Raw genomic sequence first — 24,423 nt, 5'->3', positions numbered from 1 at the left:
AATCAAGGCGGTGCTAATTAAGGCTGGAAACCGTTCTGGAATTTATACTACTGAGTTCTGGTTAAAATCCTTTCTTTGTAGTCAGACAAACCTGGATTCAACTTCTGATTCCATTATTTCCTGATTTCATAACCATGGCAAGCCTATTTTCCAAAAGAGGAATCTAAAGTAAACAGTACCTCACGCATAGGGTTGTTGTGAAGATTAAATGAGGTGATGCACACGGTGCATTTAGGACAATGCCTAGAGTACGGCAAGCACATAAATGTTAACTACTGTTGTTATCATTATTCTACACTCATAAAATGGGATTTATCTATAGGTTATTTTGAACCAAATGGTTTTCCACCCTAAAATTCTTTTTACCTTCTACCAACATGCTGATTATTTTACAACAGTAATTTTTATCTGGGGACCATGGCTTTGACTGCAGGGGATAAAACCAGAACATGATCATGAAACATGGATTTATAGGCTATTTTTCTGGAATCATTAAGAACTAGAAACCGTATCGAAACACAGTTTCTTTCATAAACAGGATAGAGCTCCAGAGTTATCAACAAGTTTAACAAGCCCATAGACTTCATATTTAAAAACAAATAAAGCTTTTAGAAACTCCTTGACTGCCTAATACTTAAAATTACATGAGCTACCTGAAAATTTGTAGGTGTGTTTTTCTTTTTTTACTTTAAAATTATACCAACCTCCCTGAGATAGAGTCTTCTCCTTCTCTTCATCTTCTGCAATCATTTCTGCCATCTCAAGGAGATCAGCTTCAAAAGGATGTGAGGGAAGTTTTTCCTTAATGTCTTCAATACTCTCGGTGACTTTATCTTCATTATCCATTGAGGATGGAATAAGCATAGGGACAGGCATCTGGAAGACCAAGGATAGACTGAAGAGTTTCTTGGTCGACCATCAAAACTATTATTTGTGAGATCATTTAAATATAAAAATTATTAATAAACAAATTCAAGATATTTCAATTGCTAATGATTAAAATAGTCTTGCTAGTTTGTTTTAATAAGACTGCAGCCATTTAAATAGAAATTCAGTAAGTGCTTTTCTGGACGCTTAACAAAACGTGTCTCTAAATCATCTAAAAGAATAATTAAGTAATGAATTTTTGTTTTGTTTTTGACTATATTTCTTGCTTAATATTTTCACACAAGTGTTTCTCTTAAGAATTCAGTACCGAGAAAATATATATTTCCAATAAAAAATGAATACATTTTTCTTTAACGAAAAGTCAGAATCCTGTAAATCATAGTATTCCTCTTTTCATTCTTGCTACAATCTAGGATTCTAACATTCACACACCGTTTCTGATCTTTTTCTATGTTAGTGGTCTTTTGTGTTTAAAATGTTTTTAAAAAGCTAAATCATAACCTCCTCTGAGAAGGTAGGGTACAAATAGAAGCAGTCCTTTATATATTCCATATTTAAGTAATATAACAGTATGATTAATAGCCAACCAGAGTCAGGTATATTTTACCAACAAGTAAAAAGTTTTTTTATGGACCTGTCAAATCTTAATTGAGAAAAATGCATACTAAATTAGCCTTAACCTCTAAATGATTACTCACTGGAACTGGAATTCCAAATGGGACTGGGGCATACTGAGTATAAAGATGAAGAGGTATAGGTACGAACACTGGTACTGGAACTGGCACCACAATAACCTGGGGCTGAGTTGGAGTGTCTTCTAATGGAAGAAAAACAAAAAACCCCACAAAAAAAGAGGGTTAGAAACGACATTTTTTTTTTTTTAATGAATAGCCCAGTTTGCTTTTTTTTAAAGAAATTCACGTTCTTTTATTTATTTATTTATGACTGTGTTGAGTCTTCGTTTCTGTGCGAGGGCTTTCTCTAGTTGCGGCAAGTGGGGACCACTCTTCATCGCGGTGCGCAGGCCTCTCACCATCGCGGCCTCTCTTGTTGCGGAGCACAGGCTCCAGACGCGCAGGCTCAGTAATTGTGGCTCACGGGCCCAGTTGCTCCGTGGCATGTGGGATCTTCCCAGACCAGGGCTCGAACCCGTGTCCCCTGCACTGGCAGGCAGAGTCTCAACCACTGCGCCACCAGGGAAGCCCAGAAACGACATTTTAATTTAAAAAATTTTTTTAGGCATACGAAGACTTATAATTCAAAAGAAGTGTAATTTTAATTAAAAAAATTTTTTTAAAGCATGTGGACATTTACAGTTCAAGACAAGTATCTATGAAGGACTTCCCTGGTGGCACAGTGGTAAGACTCTGTGCTCCCAATGCAGGGGGCCCGGGTTTGATCCCTGGTCAGGAAACTGGATCCCACATGCATGCTGCAACTAAGACCTGGTACAACCAAATAAATAAAATTAAATTTAAAAAAAAGAAGTATCTATGATACTAGGAGTTCACAGAAAGGAGAAATAGCAAGGCTTGAGTATAACAGCACTAAAAAAAGTGGGCAACACAATAATTATCAATGATACGAGGATAAGATGAATGAAGGATATAATTTGGATGGATGAATGGAACAGTTATCTTAGAAGAAAGGTATAGAAAACTTAACATGAATAAGTAGTGCATGTTAAAGAGGAGACTGAATAGGTAGAAGGGCCATTTTTGTGAGGCTATAATACACATTTAAAATCATTAGACAGTGGGGAACTACTACATATTGGTTAGCACAAAGTAATGTGATGAAAATGGCTTTAAAAAGATTAATTTGGCTGCCATCTTCACATGAAATAGAAAGTATACAAAGTGGGAGGCAACTACAATATATAGAGCTAAGATGATGAGGGCCTGAACTAGGGTGGTTATGATACCTGCAGGAAAAAAAATTCGTATACACAGCAGAGGTTCTAAGATATTTTTAAAAAAAAGGAAACAGAACTTTGGGAACTAACTTAAACATGAGTAGGGAAAAAGTGGGAAGGATGGAGGTAGAAGTCATTCAATTATTTAACAAGTATCTACAGAGTCTTTTCTGTAGGCCATAAAAATATGTTAGATAACTGTAAAATCATTAATGTAAGAGAAAGGTAATGCTAGTAAAAAGAAGTGAAAAGCTGACAATTTGACTAGGGTTAGAAGTGGGAAATAATATGGGATCAATTTTACCATGAAGCAGTGGACATAAAAAAAAAAGTTATCTGATTAGAGATGTCTGATAACCAAGCTACATAATGCTAAATTGTCACTGTTTTGGGATTGACAGGTACACACTGCTATATTTAAAACAGATAACAAGGACCTACTGTAAAAAAAATGATAAATAAAAAAAATATTTAAAAAAATAAATTTTTTATAAAGTCACTATTGATACAAAAAAATACAGGACTAAGTCATCTACAGCCTTGCTATTCAACATGACCCCTGGATCAGCAGCACTGACATTACCCAGGAACCTAAAAGATGCAAAACCGCAGCACCACTAAATCAGAATCCACTCAGAAACATTCCCAAATAATTCATACGCATATTAATGTCTGAGAAGTACTGGCCTAGAGGATAACCTTCCAGATCTAAGAATCTAGGATTCCTTCCCACTTTAAAAATTCTGAGATTTTCAGATGGCAGCATGCCAGAGACCCATTCCCTAGGGAAACAAGCAAAGCTGGTGAAAACCTAAAATATAACCATTTAAATTCTTTGGAAATTGTCCTAAAGGCATACAGCAAATGGAGAAATATTTATTCAAGAAAATCTACTAAATACAGTTAAGAACAGTAGGCATCTATGACTTTTGATCTACTACCTGCTCCACATCCCTGCCTCAGCCAGCTCAATATGATAGAAACTCCACTCTGGAATGGGTGGGACCAGAAAGAATGGGCTCCTCTTCCTTCAGCTCCCATCAAGGGTTACTGTATCTCACCAGGAGGGACAGGCCACCGTCATTTCTTATCCCCTCAAACTCCAGGTTAAAGAGGTTAATTTCCTAGTGAGTACAGCTACCACCCACAAAGAGAAAACCTACTATAGGAATAGCAGGCCAAGAAAACTAGGGTCCGAACTACCTTCACCCCAGATCACTTGTAGGACAGAGATTCCATGCTAGGAGAGGCAAGCTGAGAAGATCAGAAGCTCACACCATGCCCATCATTCAGAAAAGTAGTAGCTCAAAGAGGGTAGAGGCAGTTCATAAGAAAAGAAAGCCCTAAAGCTCTCCCCAAAGGAACTGACGTGATTTGAAATAGAGTGTGGAAAAGTTCAAACTTAAGGATGCTCTGGAAAACAACAGTTCCTCTTAACTAAGACCCTGTTTATATAATTCCAAAGTCTATGCTTACCCCATAACACTACACTATCATGAATAAGGAAATTAAACGAAGCATTCAGAGTATGGTATTATCAACTACCTTCTCTTTGCCATAACTTGTTAAGTTGATGAAAATACCTAACCCACAGGGACATCGTCAGAACTCAATTGGGCAGCGAATATAAGCAACCAAACACAACACCTATGAAATAGAAGGCACTTAATTAATGTAACCAAATCCCACATTACTTTCCCCTAGGAAAAATTAAATGAAGAAAAGCACAAGGAACAAACCTGTCTGGCATTCTTTGTTTTGGGTATGTGGTTTGCAAGAAGTGGCCTTGGTCTGCGTGATGGGTTTGCACAATAAAGCTTTATTCTTCAAAAGTCTTGGAGGCTGGGAAGGTGGCAGTTTGAGGGCATCTGTTTGTGTACTTGCCTAGTAAAAAAATAAGTCAGAAACCAAAAGCTTATCATTAACTACAAGAAATATTATAAATATTATATTTCAAAATATATATTCAACTAAATATGTAAGGAATATAATATTCCTGAAATATCAATAGCAATAAAGGAATATTTTGATAACTATATATTGACCCTGAATATATCTAATTACCAGTTCTGTTTACCAAGAAAAATGCTGTTTGTATTGTGACATACTGTTGATCAATAACAATGGTGGTTGAGCTTAAAATGAGAACTGTTGTTTCTTGACTGAGTTAAGTCTTAAAAGAATTAGTTTCAAGATAACTAGAAATAGGATCACTTATGATCATTTAAGTAACCTGAAAAAAGATGACATGAAAATTATCCCAGAGACCAGGAAACTCTTAAAAAATGCCACTGTTCTAGTCATAAGTTTTTCTCATTATTTTTTTTTTCTTATTTTAAGAGACAAAGCACAAAAATATTGAGTTAAAAAAAAAAAAAAAGAATGCTTATTTACAGCACAATCTGCACTGAGTGGGAAATAAACTATATTTTATAAGTACTTTATTTACAATCTGACTACGTTACAAAATGCCCCCCAAACCTTTTATGCCTGAATTCTGTACAATTTACTTTAATTCTGTACAATTAAAAAATAACAAAAACAAAAACCTTCAGTAACTATTATATAGTTACTATTATAGAGATACCAAGCATTCAAAGAAATTAAAGTACATACAAGTACATAAAAGACCTAACTAAATAACCAGAAAATCCTGTTCCTGAACTCATGAAATGTGTTTTATATAACAAACAAAAAATAAAGAAGGGAAAATGAGCTTAGACATATTCATACTGCATAAAAAGGGAAAAGACAGTGGCAATACCAATAAAAATAATAAAACTTACATCCCCAATGATTTTTGCTGTTACTGTTGGAACTGCACCTGATATAAATAAAAACATAAAATGTAGGATCTTATTATTTAAACATTAGTATTAAAAGCTGATATTTGGAAAATAAACACAAAGTTTCTTAATAAAAACATGTATTATCTTACTTTAATTCAGGGGAAGAGCAACAGCTAAAGCCTAATATGAGAAAAAGAGATCTGGAAACTACAAAAACACTGTTTAATGCCATAGCAGCACATAGTGAGCCACCGTTCCTAACATGAATGCGACAAACACATGAAAATGAACACTGACAAAAAAAGGTAGAGAAGCCCTATATTCAACCTCAAAAAGGCTAGATAAATGCTTTCAAATCAAGTCATACCTTGTAAGACACTGTTAGAATTCACTGTGGGCTGAGCAGCAGGAGCACTTGCTAATGACACTACATTAGCTATAACTGGAGTTGAATCTTTTCTTTGAGATGGGGGCCCTGCTGAAGCAGCTGGCACCATGGAAATACTTGCTGATTAAAATAAACAAAAATAAGAAAATCTCATGTAATTTATATGCACATACACAGAACATTTCAAGGAGGTTAAACAAAGCTTTTAGGTTAGAGTAAATTCTGTTGGAGCCAAGTGTCACTTCAGGATTAACTGGATTTTTTTCTGTTTTTTAATTAGTGAACCTTAAAAGTATTCCATGTACTTTCTCTTGCGTAACTATGCATGTGGTATATTTAAAAGGCTATGTGATTTAGATTCTATGTTCTTTCTCTCAAATCCTTTTCTAAGGAAGTCAAGATGTATATCTTCAATTATAAAACATTAACTGCTATTCTTTCCCATAAAGTTTTTACAGAGTTTATTTGACTCAACGTGCTCAGGGAAAACTAAAAGAACTCATTTTTACAAGGCATTAATCTAAGGTGTTAAACAAAAAGAGATCTAAATGTTAATGTCATTTGAATAGAATGAAATTTACGTTTCATGAAATTATTGACAACTATTTAAAGTTCTCAACTTGTAGAACAGTAGTTAGTCCCTGGCATTGACCAAAGACTAAAGTTTAATTTTACCTGCATTATTTTGTGAAGGTGGGTCACACATACTTTGCTGATTACAGAACATCAAGATACAAAGCAGGTTACAGAAATGTTTCATTTCTCCCCGCCATTTCAAGGACTCACTGAGCTTACCCTGTCGCTTACAACCATCACATTTGGCCATCTGAAAAAGAAACAGAAGATAGTAAAGAAGTAAAAAACAAACTGTCTATGGTCTGATGGAATAAAAGCAGGCCACAGGTACAAGTGAGGAAATTTACTTAGAATTTAGATCACAAAAATGAAGGTTAACTATCCTGGGGGGAGGGGCAATATAGAGGTAGGGGACTAAGAGGTACAAACAATTATGTATAAAATAAGTTATAAGGATATATTGTACAACACAGGGAATACAGTCAATATTTTATAATAACTATAAATGAAGTATAACCTTTAAAAAATGTGAATCACTATATTGTACACCTGTTAACTTATATAATATCGTACCTCAACTATAATTCAGTTTTTAAAAAAATGAAGGTTAACGATCCTAAATTTGGAAATAATTACTTATCTATCAACTATTTTATACAACATTAAAAAAGGTCACATTATAGACGCCAATAAATAGTAATTTTTTAAAAAGTGAAATGGAAATAGACCGATCTTCCTTAAAGATGTCAGAACACAATTCATTTTAGTTAATAAATGAATAAAATTATAATTTTAAATATTTTAATGTTTTAAGACTGATATGTCTTCTACAAGGAAATTAAAAACAAAAGTAATGTAACTTCAGTGACATTAAAGTCCTTTTTAAATCTTATATTAATACTAGAGGAGAACAGAATACATTTAATACTCAAAAGTTTTAAATCATTAATTGCCCTTCAAACTATTTGAAAGAAAAAAAGAAGGGAAAAATATGCCCTGACTTGAAAAACCCAGGAATGTGAATTATATTTACCTGATAGAATAGAACTGTATATTTGGACATGCACTCTTCACAACAAAACTCTTCTACTTTCCCCCCTAAATTATTCTGTACCAATTTGGGAGATGTCTGTAAACAATAACTGCACATTTTACAGTGATTTCCCCAGCGTTTTGCCAAGTCATGTTTATAAAGCAATTTGCAACCTAAAAAAATCAGAGAAGATAAAATTAACATTAGGGAGAAATAATAAGTATCTACATCTTTAATTTAAATGCCCTACGACAAAGTTTGCACATTTGGGTTCTCACCAATTAGTAGATCAACAGATCAATTTGGAGGATTAATACAATCATTTTCTTTTTTTAAATGAAGTAAGACAGCAGAGCAAATACTACAGTGCATCATATATAGTAAAAGTCAGTTTTGTTTCATGAAACTTTTGTTTTATTTGGGTATGTGAACATACACTGGGTCACAATGTAAAATGTATGTCTTGTTTGTGTTGTGGTCAAAAGGTTTGAAAGCCACTAGTCTAGGAGGCTAATCCTGCATGGTTTTAGAGTAAAACAAAACATTCTAAACTTATAGTCATCTAAATAAGGAAGACACTGATTCACATATTCAGATCATTTATATTCAGAAACATAATGGATGTTTAAAACAATAGAAGTATTATCTTAGGATGCTACCAAAATTTAAGCAGTTCCCTTTAGAAATAAATACAAGAACTAAAGGATCCCTATCAACCTAATAACTAACATTAAATGTTTTTCACATCACCACCATTTTTTGCTATACACATTGAGGAGATTTTTCTTCATTTTAACATCTATATAATATGAAGAATTAGATCAGAAAAGAGCGAACCAAGTGTAAACAAAACAAAAAGGTTTTGGTGTTATACACAAAGGATAAAATAAACTTACATAGTGACAGCTTAAATCATCAACTACTTTTGAAACAACGAACATGCTCAGTAGGGAAGATAATCTTCTATCTTTACCTTCACTACAGAATGACTTGTCAGCACCTGAGAATCGCACAGTCTCCTTTACAATTTTCTCAATTTTACAATATTCACACATTGCCATTACATTATTTATTTTCTTATATTCATCAGAACAATTTTTGCCACAGAACTGAAACATTTTACCCTGCAAAGAAATAATCATTAAGTACTAATTAAACATTTGGTTTATCTTGTGGAAATCTTTATCCCTCTTATTTTCAAAACAAATAGTGTAATTCTGAAAGGTGAAAAGCCAAAAATAAGTTTACAGATTGACCAGTTTATACTCAAACCCTCTATCATGCTCCTATACTCTACCTTATAATCAAGAAGTTCTGGTTTTGTGGCAAAGAGACGGTTACAGTGCTGACACTTGAGTTTTACAACACTTCGTGCAAACCCAACATGTTGGGATTGGGCAGCAAGACGCTGGAGACCAGCTGCAGCAGAGCTACTGATGGAGGTGGGAGAAACAGCAGAGGTGTTACTGCCTCCTGCTGACACTGTTGAACCTGTAGGGATGCTTACAATTACTTGGCCCTGAGACAAGGGCACCACTGAAGAATTCATTCCTGCTGGTTTGTTGAACAAATTCTGAAAGAAGAAACAAACAAAAAGCTCAGTCTACTCATTTGTTCAAACAAGAAGGTACTGAATACCTACCTATGTCAAGCACAGTTCTAGGCACTTAACATACATTTGTGAAAAGGCAAACATCCCTGCCTTTGAGCAGCTTATAGCTGAATGGGGGGAGTGATATTTATATTAAAAAATGAAATAATTTAGTAATATTCTTTAAAAATAATATCCTCCCAATAGATAATCTAGGTAATAATAGTACCATTTAATTTCACAGAAGGCAATTAAATAACATGCCTCCAAAAATAGGATGGACCAAAGAACCCAAGTTTAACAAGACTGAGATAGAAATTTAGGCAATCCAGGCACTTAGTAACCACCTAATAAGTTTACTTTACTATCACAGGCAACTAACTGGAGAAAAGGAAGAGTCCTGAAGCCATACCTGGAAAGCTACCACACAACTGTAGCTGCAGAAGTTGCGAATACTTCCATCTGACATGGCTAGGTGATACTGAGGGATTGCTGAGGTTTTACAACTGTTACACTGAACTTGTACACCTTAGCAAATCAAAATAAAAAGCTAATGAGTAATACATACAAATGTACACAAATGTATGAGAAAATAAGTATTATATGATACATGAAAATTTAAGGGCCAAGTCAAGTTGCAGGAACTGAAGTTAAACTTAGTTACCTCACATATAGACAAAAACTAACAACGTTAAAAATATTTATTTAAAGTTGTCACAGTCTACACCCTGAAACTAAAAAATAAATGAATCTTGAAATAAATCAGGTGTAGATAAAGAAAATACATTTAAAAAGCCATAAATTCTTTTGGTAAGAAAGAATGCACAAATAGGTAAGCAACTAAATAAACATAAAATAAGCAATCAAGATAATACGTGGTATTTTTACAACACAGATCTGAAGTATTTTAAATTTGTGTTAAAAATCAACTAAATTTGGACAAAAATCTGTGCTATAACAACAAAGCAATAACATAATTTATTCAACTATTATATTTATAAAGTTTATGAAACCAATATTACCTGCAGAAGTAACCATTTTAACTCTGTAAGCAGATAAGCAATTAACAGAACAGAAAAGCTCTGTCTTTCCCAAGCTATTGGTATTTTCAATCATTTCTGCTGAGGATCTCAATGATTTGCAAAGCGCACATGGTGTAATTTTGGCTGATTTCTATTAAGAGAATAAAATAACATTCATTTTTACCAAATTACAAGTAAAAGCATAATTCTTTGAAATGTTTATACTTAACACTGTTGAAATATTTTAAATTAGTGGCTTCCAAACTTTTATGATTACAATCCTCAGTAAGAAATAAATTTTACAAAGTGACCCAGTAACACATACTTCTGAGGTTTTGTGTTTGTGTATTAAACATGTATGTATATAAAACTGACAGGTTTTATAAAACAATATATATCATGATAACATGTGATGCACTTTGATATTTTTCCACTCTACTCTACTTCATTAAAAAATATGTTGGGCGCAACCTAGCAATTAATTTTGGGATCTATTAATTTGTTATAACTATAGTTTTAAACACACTATTTTAGCCTTCCCCCAAGATAAGGGTACGGGGTTAAGTACAAAATACTATGTATAAAATAAATAAGCTGCAAGAATATATTGTACAAAACCTCCAAACAAACAAAAAAACCCACTATTTAAAAAATTACACAACAGAGAATTCATGTTCTTACACTATTCAAAGAATTGGAAGAACTTCCCACAAGAGGTGCTATATATAGCAATGAAATGTGAATCCAAGGAAATTAATAAACTTACTAGAAAATTCACACTCAAATATTCTACAAAGCACAGGGACTTCCCTGATGGTCCAGTGGTTAAGACTCCACGTTTCCACTTCAGGGGGCGTGGGTTCGATCCCTGGTCAGGGAACTAAGATCCCGCATGCCGCGTGGTGCGGCCAAAACAAATAATAACAACAACAACAACAACAAAGCACACGCTAAGCAATAAAGTGGGAGGAAACTTTGCATGTCCTAAGTGTCCAAATATAAGCAACGAAAGAGTCTGTTATCTTCAATTTCCACTCAGTGATTTAGTAGCAAATAATGCTAAATACTATTAACGTGTCATACATTCAGGATAACTTATAAGGTATATCCAGCACCCATTATGAGAATTTCAAGATCTCTATGTCCTCTTCAAGGATAAGTCTGTTAGACTTACTATTAAAATAAATACATATTCAAGTGAGCATATTCCTACATTCTGGAATCTCTTCTGTATCTCCAACCCTATTTCTCCTTTCCTCCTCCATCAGGACTGCAAACACAAACTTCATTTATAAGAATTAGGTCAAGAGTTATCTCTGAAACTATCAAGTAGAACTGACCTTGCTTCCACTGTACCCCTCTACATCCCATAACACTTCTATCATAACATCTCTACATATTTGTATCTCCCCCAGGGAACATGTAGCTCCTCAAAACAGGAATCACATCTAATGTTTGTTGAATAAATTTCATATAAGGAAGAAAAGAAAAGTAGCAGAAATGACCATCTTCAATCTTCCAGGTTCTATACTAGGTGCTTTCTCATTCTTACTTCGTATAATCCTAAAAACATCCCAGTGACATTGCTAGTATATACCCATTTACAGATAAGAAAATGGACTCAGGGAGTTTAACTGCTTTCCCCAAGGTAAAATTCTATTTGAATAGGAAGTCTGGGAATCAAACCAAGATCTGCTTTACTTCTTTTTTTTTTCTCTTTTTTTTTATTTTGGGTTTATTTATTTATTTATTTATGGCTGTGTTGGGTCTTCGTTTCTGTGCGAGGGCTTTCTCTAGTTGCGGCGAGCGGGGGCCACTCTTCATCACGGTGCGCGGGCCTCTCGTTATCGCGGCCTCTCTTGTTGCGGAGCTCAGGCTCCAGACGCACAAGCTCAGTAGTTGTGGCTCACGGACCTAGTTGCTCCGCGGCATGTGGGATCTTCCCAGACCAGGGCTCGAACCCGTGTCCCCTGCGTTGGCAGGCAGATTCTCAACCACTGCGCCACCAGGGAAGCCCTGCTTTACTTCTAAATCCACGTTCTTTCTCTAAACCACAGTACACACTAATATGTGAAAATTTTAATAGGTATTGCCTAAATTAAAAGTAATAAATTTAAAATTAAGATATTTCAAACTACTTCTCTTATGGAATGTACACCACCTTTCAATGGACTGAATCAAAGTAACTTTTAGAACGTGATACAATATCAGGAAAACTGTCCTTTGTACAAGAATAAAGCTAATGAAGATATTGGGTTTTTTCCCCCCTTTGAGAACAAAAACAAGGTGTTTCTAAGGAAGAAATAAATAGTAACTAACACTAATCCCTTTTAATGTGCCTGTATATTAACAAGAAATAAACTGAAACACTAGAATGTTTAAAATTACAAAATCATTGCAAAGTTTTAAGGACATTTAAGAGAAATTTCCAAATCAACATTATTAAATTCACCAATTTTGGTAAACTGTATAAAAATTTACTATTCTAAGAAAAAGAAGATCAGCAAATGCAGTGAAACAGGAAAACATTGTAAAACTGAAAATGTAAAAAGTTCTTACTATTCCTTTGGGTTTACCAATTTTAAAATTGAACTTTTGATCAAAATTTACTAACAAAATATAAATCTAGTATAAATAAAACTGCCAACATTGTTAATTTTTGGAGAAATGCAAATCAAAACCACAATGAGGTACCACCTCACACCAGTCAGAATGGCCATCATTAAAAAGTCTACAAATAACAAATGCCAGAGAGGGTATGAGAAAAGGGAACCCTCCTACACTGTTGGTGGGAATGTAAATTGGTGCAACCACTGTGGAAAACAGTATGGAGGTTTCTCAGAAAACTAAAAGTAGAATTACCACATGATACAGCAATCCCACTCCTGGGCATACATTCAAACAAAACTGTAATTCAAAAAGATACATGCACCCCTATGTTCACAGCAGCACTATTAACAATAGCCAAGACATGGAAACAACCTAAATGTCCATCAACAGATGAATGGATAAAGAAGATGTGGTACATATATACAATGGAATACTACTCAGCCATAAAAAAGAATGAAATAATGCCATTTGCAGCAACATGGATGCAACTAGAGATTATCACACTAAGTGAAGTAAGTCAAAAAGAGAAAGACAAATACCGTATGATATCACTTATATGTGGAATCTAAAATCTGACACAAATGAACCTATCTATGAAACAGAAACAGAATGAGGGACACAGAGAATAGACTGGTGATTGCCAAGGGGGATGGGAGTGGGAGAGGGATGCATTGGGAGTTCGGGATTAGCAGAAGCAAAGATTAGAAGGTATACACCAAAATGATGGGACTGGGTAACTCTGGGAGATGCCTAATTTTTTCTTCTTTGTGCTCTTCTGCATTTTCAAAATCTTGTTCAAAAACATTAATCATATTTTAAATAAAATAATCCATACCTTAAAAACATGTATCGATATTTCAAATGCATTAAGAGAAATACAGTCTGCCCTCTGTATCCCTGGGTCCCACATCTGCAGATTTAACCAAATGCAGATCGAAAATATTCCAGGAAAAAAATTCCAGAAAATTCCAAAAAGGAAAAGAATTTGCTGCACACTGGCAACTATTTACATGGCATTTACATTGTATTAGGTATTATAAATAATCTAGAGATGATTTAAAGTATGCAGGAGAATGTGTGTAGGTTATATACAATTACTACACCATTTTATATAAGGGACTTGAGCACTCTCAGATTTTGGTATCCTCAGGGTTCCTGGAACCAATTCCCCATGGATACTGAGGTACAACTGTATATGGTACTTATAAAACTCTATAACAAGAGTTTTTAACACACATGCCTTTGACAAATACTATTTACATGTAAAAAATATTAATTAAGCTAATAATAAGAACTTAATATTTTTGTGACATTTTCATAAATAATTTCTACCAAAAAAATTTAGATCCTTCTGAAATGAACAAAGATGTCAGGATTAAATATGGTCATGTACCTGCTTATATGCTGTGACACACGTGGAACTACAAAACTTCTTAGCCTGTCCCTCTATCTGGAGCATGTGGCATTGTCCAGAGCCACTGTAGCAGTAACCCCCACAGTTTTCACAACAGTTCATGGTGAGGTTGTTAGCAGAGCGAAACTTAGAAAAGCAGGCATCACTGCAAAGTTTATGTACCACATTCTGGTAATTAACTTCATGTCGAATCTAGGAATTATAAAGTAATAACTTAGAAACAACAAGCAAAGACCATCAAAAGCTGTCCTTTAAGCACAAATATCAGACTCCTTCCCCCACTAAAGTAAAAAGATAACTTACAACAGCATTCTTCTGACACATGCTGCATTTGGTTGAAATGCTATTCGTATTTATGGTAACAACAGGTTTTCTTTTCAGTTCATATGTTGACAAACATGACTGACTACAAAAATCTTTACTAGTGGTGGTATTTTCAAACTGGGCACTGATCACATCCTTTGGATTTAAAATGTCTCTAAAAATGACAACAAAGATAAAATAAGCCATAGTATAATTCATTTTTTTCCTTTTTGTCAACTGAAAATATCAAATAAAACAAAGGCATTTAAAAGTGTAGGGAAAGGGCACTGGTATTTAAATCCGAAAACCTGGGTTTTCTTGAATAAAGTGATAAATCACTTTGATCCTCAAGCTCTGTTGTATAAAATGAGACTAACACACGGCTTAGTTCATAGAACTGCTGTGAGGATTAGTACACTATGTTTCAAGATTAAAAAGATATACATCAAACATTTATCATTCACTATCTCTAGTAGGTAGGATTATAGAAGATTTTCATTTTCTTCCTTAGGCTCTCCTATATGTTCAAAAATACTCTTTAACATTACACTTGAAAATTTTTAAAGCCACTACCTTTTAAAAGTAGGAATACATTTCAAACTACACAGTGCATATTCTAGCATGATTATATAAAATTGAACATTTCCAGATCTAAATAATTCAATTTGTAAGCATTAGCAGTAAAAGACAATGAAGATTAAAACCCTAAGGATTAAGACCCCCTACCAGTCCACCCCTTATCCCACTCCCAAATTACTCTTCCTACATAATAGTTTATCACTTAAGTACAAACCATTTTAAAAACCAATTTTAAAAATACCTTGATGAAATTCTGTAAACAATGTCTCTCTCCCATGAGTATACACTCACATAATATTTAGTAAATAAACTGTTATATTCACTCTTACATTTTAAACAGATTATACTAATATAGTACTTTTCAGAAAAGATTACAAGTATCTCTGCTTCAATTAAAGGTAATAGTAAATATAATGGGACCCATCACAAGGAGCAACTGATATTGTACTATGCTGTAATACACAGCATCATACCTCATCTTCAATACTTAGTAGCTTGAGAGTGCTCTATTATCTGCATTCTTTTTTTTTGGCCTTTCTAGCTACTTTTTATTGGGTTTTAATCTATTTCATTTATAAGGGTATTTAATGAGCAGTTACCTTGAGCCAGGGACTAGCCCAACCCTATGTCAAGATATGGTACAAGCCCTCAAGGAGCTCACAGTATACTGGGACAAATAGACAAATGATATATAAAATACCATAAAAGAAGCATTCTTAATATAAAAAAGTAAAATAATTTTGAAAAACATATTTATATACATAAAATGTACTACAGAAATAGAAATGAAGAAACAATTATTTCAGATAAGATGTGACATGAAAAGCTACCCAAATGGTGATATTTTAGCTGGACCTTAAATAGATGTTTTCTAGAAGGCTAAGGAAATAAAAGTTGGAGAACAGCATGGATCAAGGCAATAGAATCATAAAAGTAGCTACTTCTCACTACTCTCAGTATGCTTAACATCCAACTGAATTACATTTTATTGTAACAGATTACATCTTATCAGAATGAGAAGGAGCAATCTCATTTCAGATAGCAAAAATTCAGATGGTACAGACAATCCTGAAACAGTTACCTCTCTTACTGCCATTATATCAAGAAAACTGATCTTTCTAACAGTATTAACAAAAGTACCCTCCAAGTTACCTCTTTTAAAGTGTAGGATTTGAAACTGATTTTTTTAAAACAAATTGTTAGGTCCCTATTACTAATGAAATCTAAAAATCAAATGATGATTAGCCAAAACATATTCAGAGTTTAGGTTAAATTCAAGATGCTAAGAGATTTGGTTAATAAAAGATTAACAAAAATAAAATTGTTACTCCAAACAGCTAAGGAGTTTCTTTCAACCTAAGTGCTGCTGCTATATTTCTAGTGGTCTACAAATACAGCAGTAGTTACCAGGAAGGAAATCTTTTCTATCTCCACCTATTTAAATTAAAGTAAAAATCCTTCTTATAGGGACTGACTTACAAATTAAACCTGTTTGACTACATGGACTATCTAGGGGGGAAAATGCATGTACCAGAACTACCCAGCTATGTGACACTGAGCAAATCATTTAACTTCTTTGAGTCTAATTTCCTTATATTTAAGGCACAATCCAAATCAATAATTTTATAATCAGATAAACCAGACTATCCCAAACTGTTGTAATGACTGTGTGAATAAGAGAGAAAAAAGGGAAGGAAAGGAAAAGTGGTGCAAAGGAGATGAAAGAGTAGTACAGAAAATGAAATGGAATACAAAGAAAAACAAGACTGATAAATGGTTGAGAACTGAGCAACAAGAGAAAAAGGTATTCTGTAAGAAGAGAAGAGGGGGAAATTAAGAAAGAAAATGAAAAAGAAAAGCTGAGGTGATAGGCAGGCAAGGAGTACCTGAAAGAAGAACAGAAAGGGGAGAATGGAAAAGAACAAGAGATAAAAAAGAAAGATAACAGAATAAGTGAATGAAGAGGTAGAACAGTTAAAAGTCAAAGAACAACAGGTTAAAATTTATGGATAAGACCAAACATTACAAAAGAAGAAAATTTAATCTTAAAAATAATTAAATTACATAAGATCAGACAGAGCTAAGATATGACATGCAGGTATAAATGACCATCTCCAGATAAAGCGAGGCAAACACCAGAGACCAAAGAGATAGAGTAAATTTAGATGAGAAGAACAACATGTATGGACAAGAATTAAAAAACACAGAAAGAGGGCACACATTTTAAAACTTCCATGAGTTTCCTATGGTCATTTTGAAATTCACTGTTAAATCTTTGCACTAAGTATCTATGATTATTATTATGAAAGGAGAAATACTGCTGAAATTTTAGAAAGCGCTGATCACTAAAGTAAGAATTAAATAAAGAAACATAAAAGGAAGTTATTACGTGAAATTATTTCATAGCAAAATAGGAAAACAAAAAACCTTATAAAAATTATAATTTTCTAGTTGATTTGATCTTAGAAATGATGAATATACTGGAATATAGAAATTAGATATGTCATCTATAAGTACTCTTTTTTAAAGCATGTTTCATAATTCAAACAGAAGTCTATTTTTACTAAATTAAACTTGAAACATAAAGGGATGCAAATATAACTTCTAGAAAATCTTCTAACCATACTCAAATTTCTTTTAGAAGTTTCTTTCTATATTTTTTCCAATTGAACCAGAAGAGGGAGCATCTTTTCCCTTTCTAGACAGAGAAAGCACAGCATCCATGTGAGGTACTCTAAGTACAAATACCGAAACTAATAAATCATGGTTTGAGTAGCTTAATAATAGAATCCAAAATATTTCAGAACAAGAGCATTATTCATCTTTTTCTGACTTATTTAAACAGTGTCTAATGACCACTTTGCAAAATTAGCCAAAATTAGTTCATATTCCTCAAATATATCAGGATGATTTTATTAGGATCTAAGGTCATAATTTTTTGTTGTTAAAACACTGAAATACAACCTCTGAGATACCTGAGATACTGAGAAAATAAAAATACATACACTGGAATCCAATTAAATTTAAGATGAAAAGTATTAAATGAATTCCAACTACCTAATAGAAAACATTACATAAACATTAAATATTTGTTGCATTTAAGCATCTATTGCCTACAGTTACAAGATAAAATATTGTGGTCATGTAATACCCCTAAATGGTGTAGTTTCTGTTTTATAAAGCATCTCAACTAACAAGGATGGTAAAGTACATTTCAAAAGCACCTCTTATTATATAAAAGGCACATTACTTAAAGTTAAAAGAAAACTGAGCACCTAGCATCCAGAAAGACTAAAAGCAGCAACAACATGTTCGTAGTAAACAATGTGATATTTCTCAAAAAACACAGAAAGGTAGAAAATTAAACAATATACAGATAAGAACAAAGTATCTTGAAAGAAAGAAAGCAAAGACAATAATTTAGAATTCTGCTATACTTTGAGCAACTTGAACAAGTTTTCTTAGTGGGAGGAGGCGGTGGGCGGGCAGGTGGAACTGTATATCCAGTGAGGCACAGTGTAGAGCAGAATAGCTGAGTAGACCCTTTCCTCTGATAAGCAGTTTGCCCCTTCTGGAGGATTTTTTTACAACCAGAACAGGAAACTCGAACAGCTGTGGCTGGAACTGAAGGAAGCATTTTATTCATGCCAGATGATGCCAGTGAAGGCTGAAAGCCAGTAGTCAACTGTGGAGCTTTAAAAAAAAAAATTGAAAAAAAAAAAGTTTTACTTTTTACCATGAATTTTAAGTAGGCATCCTTTCTTTCTCTTCTAGAGCTAGTCTTGAAACCCAACACTAATTATGCAATACACAATTAAAGCCATTCTAAACTGCCTAGTTTACTAATATAAGTAGATACTTCCTCTCACTCATACTGGTCAGAATAAATAAACATGATTCATTCATTCAGTTCTGCTTCTTACCAAGAGGACTGCCACTGACTGAAAACACAGCACTAATTTTCAGTTCCCCTTCTTGAGTTTTTTGCTGTTGGCCATGACTATACTCCTTTTAAAAAGAAAAATAAATAAATATGTAAAGAAAAAATAAATACAATGTATCTAAAGAAATCCAGATATTCAAGACATTTTACTATGGCTATATAGGGGTGGAAAATGTTTACTACATTAACATTAATAAGAAATAATAGCAAGCAAACTATAATTACAATAAGGGTATAACATGTTTATACACGCTGAGAGTTGAGGTAAAAAATGACAGTAGCTATCTAGCCTATAGCACTACCAGATATTCACAAATTATTTTTTTAATTCTTAATATTATTACAGTATTTTAAGTTGCTGTTTATCTATTATAAAAGTAATACACACTTACTATACAAAATTTAGACAAGTAGAAATGAGAAAAAAATTCTAATCATATTTCCATTACCCCAAAACAACCACTGTTACTCTTTTGTTATATTTCTTTCCAGTCTTTTCCCCTGCCGTATGTGTTTCTTCACACAGCTGTAGTTATACTGAATATAGCATTCTTATAAAATGATTTTTGGTCACGTTAAGCAACTAAACATTTGCATATTATCACATATTACTCCAAAATAACTTCTAGTGGCTAAATATCAGTGTTTCTAAGGTTGGAGTCCAAGAATCCCTGAGGTCTGTAAAGGTACTCCAGGCAGTCTGAGAATTCTAAAAAAATATTTTAAAAGTCTGAGTTTTTATTTCAATAATTTTTTTAGTGAATGTAAGTATATTTTTAGTCATGAATAACCACAAATAACTGAGTTATAAAACAAGTTCTTAGTGCTGTTGTTAGCTTTTACAATTATATTATTGCATTGTGAAACCCCTAAGTGGTAGACTTAACTTTTTATTTTAATTCACTGTTTATCACACTGAAACTTGCAAAACCCCGAAAGACGTCTTATTCTTGGAACTCTCAGGCAACTCCAACATACCCCCTTTTTTTGTGATAAGAGGTGTCTGTACATTACTGGAATTCGAGAAATACTGATATATATTATTTAATAGACATATCAGATTACATAAGGATGAGACTGGGGTGAGGTGAGGCACTTGCCTCAGGCACAAATTAAGGCACCAAAAATCTCAGTAATATTTTTAAAATGCCATAGTCCATGATAAACAAAATACCAAAACTTTAAATAAGACAGGATCAGTATTACTAATTTTTCCCTTGGCCTCAGTCTCCAATTTGATAGCCCTTTAATGGCACTGAAATTACATAACCACAACCCAGTGTTGGTTCACTTGTTTCCACACATTTGCTTTAATCGGTAATGCCATGATGAACATCTCTGTGAATACTCATACACTCATATTTAGGATTATCTCCTAAGGAAAGAATCTTAAAGTGGAATTACTAGGTAAATAAGTACATAGTAAAGGTTCTTGATGCACAATGACAGATTGTTTTTTAAAACCTTAATTTTATTTATTCTAGCAATTTGTGATAAAAGCCACTTAAAAGTCTCTTCCCATTCTTGTTTTAATTTCCAATTTTTTTAATATCCATTTATAAAAAAAGCATTATAAGGTAACAAGATTAACCACCGATAGCATCTGTTATCAACATTTCCTCAATATGTACTATGAGATAAATTTTACATACTTAAGTTTCCATTTTTATGCCAAAAAATTGACGGTTTTTACCTTTGCGATTCCTTCTATTTCTTACAAAGTTCTACTTCCACGATAAAATACTAAGAAAGTTTTCATTGTTTATAATACAGTCCTTTAATCCAGAGGTCAGCAAACTTTATCTGCAAAGGGCCAGATACTAAATATTTTTGACTTTTCAGGCCATGCTATCACAACTACTCAACTGTGCCCTGGTAGAGCAAAAGTACCCATAGATAATATGTAAATGAATGAATGTGGCAATGATCCAATAAAACTATAAAAACAGTATGCAGAAAAACAAAACAGAAACAAAGAGGGCAGGCTGGATTTGGCCCACTGCTGAAAGATAATTTGCCAACTCCTGCTTTAATCCATCTGTGATTTATTGATATTTATTTTGATATATAATGAGCATTTTTCTTTTCCTTTCTTTGAATAGCTGATGAATTCCTTCCACTTACCATTAACATATCAACTTCCTCTAAAAATATCTTTTTTATGGCAATCTATTCTGCATCACTATCAGGCTGACTACTCTTATGATATCACACTATCCTAATGAAAATAATTGTGAGATGTTTAATCATTTAATAGTTCACGACATCTCTAATTTTTAGAACATACATGTAACATAATGTGTGTGTGCATGCCTATTTTTCTTCAAAACATAAGAAACCATTGATATTTTCATAATTGTATCAAAACTGTATCTTAATTTAGGAATAACTAATATATTAAAAAGAAGTCTCTGCATTCATTCAAGTTGTTTTATCTGATACAAGCACTTTTTAGTTGCTTTGCTGTAGGAAACAGTGTATCTTTTCATCATACTGTCTAACTGGGAAACAACTGATTTATAGAAATATTGCTCTGTTTTATATAACTAAAATTCAACTAGCTACTCCACTAAACTTTCATGAATTCTATTAATTTTCTAATAAAGATCCTTACCAGTAAATGATGATAATTTTGTCTCCCCTTTTCCATTATTTCTTCTAATTTCTTTAACATGTATTGGGTCGAAAATCCAACAAGAGTTAAATAATAATGCTGACATCAGTAATTTGTGTTCATTTAGTTATTATTAACAGAAGGTTTCCATCATTTTACTTTTAAATTCAATGACTGTTATTGATCAGAAGTAGATATTTCCTTACCTGATCAAGAGAGTATCTATTATAAGAAATGCATAGTGAATTACATGAAATGTCTTTTGGCATCTGTCTATCTATCTATATATCTAGTCTTATTTGACCTGTTGATGAAGTTACATATATTAAGAAATTTTCTAATATTGATTCATCATAACATTCCTACATTATATAGTATATTAAAGCATATTACAAGTAAAAAATTTTTTAAATCTCAGAAAACTCCAGAAAAAAAATCAGTATTCATGGGCATATTTCATGGTCTCTAGTCAGCTCTCTTTCTCACTGTCTGTGACAGTTATTTCAAACTTCTGATACATTCCTTAAGCCTCAAGTACATATTACTTATATAATATAGTAAAGTAAGTATATATCTTAAGTACTCTGCTTGTACACCCCACAATGCCTTCAAGGCATAATCATGTTTGTTAGTATCCTCCCAACAATGATTAATTTTACAAATATTTAATAAAAAATCAATGACTAATAACTTGAGAAGTGAAAATCTGATGACCCAAAAGCTTTCAGAAACAGAAAAACAGGTGTCAAAACCAAACCAAAAAATCCTTTACCAATATCTTTACCTTCCCTTTATTTACCATAAAGTATGTATCAGTATCCCAAGACAGTATTTTAGAAAAAAAGAACCCAGTTTCTATAACCAAGTTAACTTCACATGGCTAAAAAAACAAGCCCCAACATTTAATTACTGCATTCTATTTTCCAAGACTATATGACTCACTATTGTGACAATTAATTGATTTGCTTTCCCATTCTAATCCATTTACTTCAATGAGATTATAGATTAGCTCTCCTTTTATTATGAGCAAAAAGAAAAGAAAAAAAATCATGATTTTAATGTAATATTTACTGAATTTCCAGCTTTCAGAAACTACAGAAAAGGGGAATAGAAAAAATGACGTCTCTGGCTCTTTAAAGTTTTTATTTTAAAAACTTCTCTAGTCATTTTTTTAAACAACTTTTATTTATAGAAAAGTTTGGTAGACTATAATAATAAGGCCTTGATGAAGGCCCCTGATTGGCTCCTTCCTGGCCATATGGCCTTGAGTAACTAACTTATTAACTTCTATGAATCTCAGTTCCCTCACCTAAAAATAGAGTTAATATCATCTACTCTGGCCTTCTTATACTGGAGGATGAAACAACATAGTACACATAAAAGTATCGGTAAGTATTATATACAGAATATATTATAGTAACATGCAATAGGATTTGAATGAAGAAATGTAACCAGGAGGACAAATGATGCTACGCCAATAACAGAGGCAGGAGGATGACAACTGGCAAACCCAGAAAATTATAACTGAAGAAATAATCAAGACCAATTGGGAAGAAGTAAATATATATATAAACATACATTTCAGTATCTTAGTGATTTATATGGGAAAGTAAAAAAATTAAGACCAAAATGAACTGTGTAAAAAGGAGAATAAGGAAGTGAGTTGAAAGCAGAGCTACAAGTTAAGGAAAGAGAAAAGCCAAGGGAGGTTTTGACAAGGTGCCAGAAGCTAAAGCTATGATCTTATTACACCAAGAGAAAAGTTATTACAAGTAACTGATGGTCAAAAGTAAAGACTGACCACAGCTGTTAAATCTATCAGTATTTTATGAGCATTAGGTTAACAGTACTGTTTCAGAGTCTAAGAGAATAATTTGTTGGAACTCCTTTTTCCAGTCTATGGGAAATGAATAAGAATGATAAAGCATTAGGCAGTGTTGAACAAGGAATATAGATTTCCAATGGTCACTGAGGAGAAATACCTAAAAGAACAGGACAATGAAGAAGGAGGTGGGAGAAGGGGAGAGGAAATAGGAGGGGGGGAGAGGAAGTAGGAGGGAAAGGGAGAGGAGGGGGAGAGAGAAGGTAAGGAAGGGATGGAAAAAAAAGAAAGAACCAGGTAACCATAGTTTAACATGAGGTCAGGTATTTCTAGAAGAGTTATCAAAGGTATGATCCCACAGGATTGGTGTAGCTGATAACAGAAAGGACTTCTCAGAGAACACCTAGCTTTACTCACTCACATGCTGGAACTGCCTTATTGTGGGGTCAGGGCAAAGAATGCTTCTGGACCTTATGCCTAGGACTTACACAGATTCCTGCTTGGTTTTTAAGAGTCCCGTCAATCAGGTGGTGAGCCCTTAGGGAAGTTCTTCCCCAAAATCATGATGAAACTTCATATACGGCATTTTATAACACATTATTACACTTTGAATAGCGATAAAAATGTAGGTGTTTCTGTGTCCTGACACTTCCACCCTGTTGGTATTCTCCAGTCACTGGAATCTCTGATTGTTTTCAAAACAGTAATATTGGGTTGGCCAAAAGGTTCATTCAGGTTTTTCCATAAGACGTTACAGAAAAACCTGAATGAACCTTCTGGTCAACCCAATACAAATAACCTTCCCTGATGCCCTCTTCCCACAATGTATTTGGTCTTTGCTATAACTGCCTTTTCAGCTCAAGGAAAGTGTCACTGGGTCATGTACAGGGAGAAAGTGATGTCTTTGGTACCCTGCCAGCATTATGATTTCTTATG

At 33.4% G+C, this 24,423-nt stretch overlaps 1 protein-coding gene across 11 annotated transcripts in view; it reads right to left on the bottom strand.

The window, feature by feature from the left end:
• The window catches only part of ZMYM4 (zinc finger MYM-type containing 4), a 180,362-nt gene that overhangs the window by 41,603 nt on the left and 114,336 nt on the right, over positions 1-24,423 (bottom strand). For 10 of the 11 annotated variants that reach the window (XR_009009373.1, XM_057553943.1, XM_057553920.1 and 7 more), the window contains 15 exons: positions 19,032-19,116; positions 18,546-18,801; positions 14,530-14,704; positions 14,206-14,418; positions 10,203-10,353; positions 9,593-9,708; positions 8,887-9,162; positions 8,563-8,713; positions 7,590-7,762; positions 6,656-6,806; positions 5,960-6,100; positions 5,590-5,627; positions 4,543-4,687; positions 1,587-1,705; positions 705-876 (listed from right to left, as the gene is read on the bottom strand). Coding sequence is in view for 10 of the 11 variants with exons in the window: in XM_057553943.1 (XP_057409926.1) it covers positions 705-876; positions 1,587-1,705; positions 4,543-4,687; positions 5,590-5,627; positions 5,960-6,100; positions 6,656-6,806; positions 7,590-7,762; positions 8,563-8,713; positions 8,887-9,162; positions 9,593-9,708; positions 10,203-10,353; positions 14,206-14,418; positions 14,530-14,704; positions 18,546-18,801; positions 19,032-19,116 (2,362 nt within the window). In the remaining variant the exon portion in view is untranslated. The remainder of the gene's footprint in view (positions 1-704; positions 877-1,586; positions 1,706-4,542; positions 4,688-5,589; positions 5,628-5,959; positions 6,101-6,655; positions 6,807-7,589; positions 7,763-8,562; positions 8,714-8,886; positions 9,163-9,592; positions 9,709-10,202; positions 10,354-14,205; positions 14,419-14,529; positions 14,705-18,545; positions 18,802-19,031; positions 19,117-24,423) is intronic. The other variant, XM_057553941.1, reaches the window with a different exon arrangement.

The sequence above is a fragment of the Balaenoptera acutorostrata genome, chromosome 1 (assembly GCF_949987535.1).
Source record: "Balaenoptera acutorostrata chromosome 1, mBalAcu1.1, whole genome shotgun sequence".
NCBI classification, from domain to species: Eukaryota; Metazoa; Chordata; class Mammalia; order Artiodactyla; family Balaenopteridae; genus Balaenoptera; species Balaenoptera acutorostrata.
Note: the sequence above shows the minus strand (reverse complement) of the source record. Positions and strands in the feature narration are given on the sequence as shown.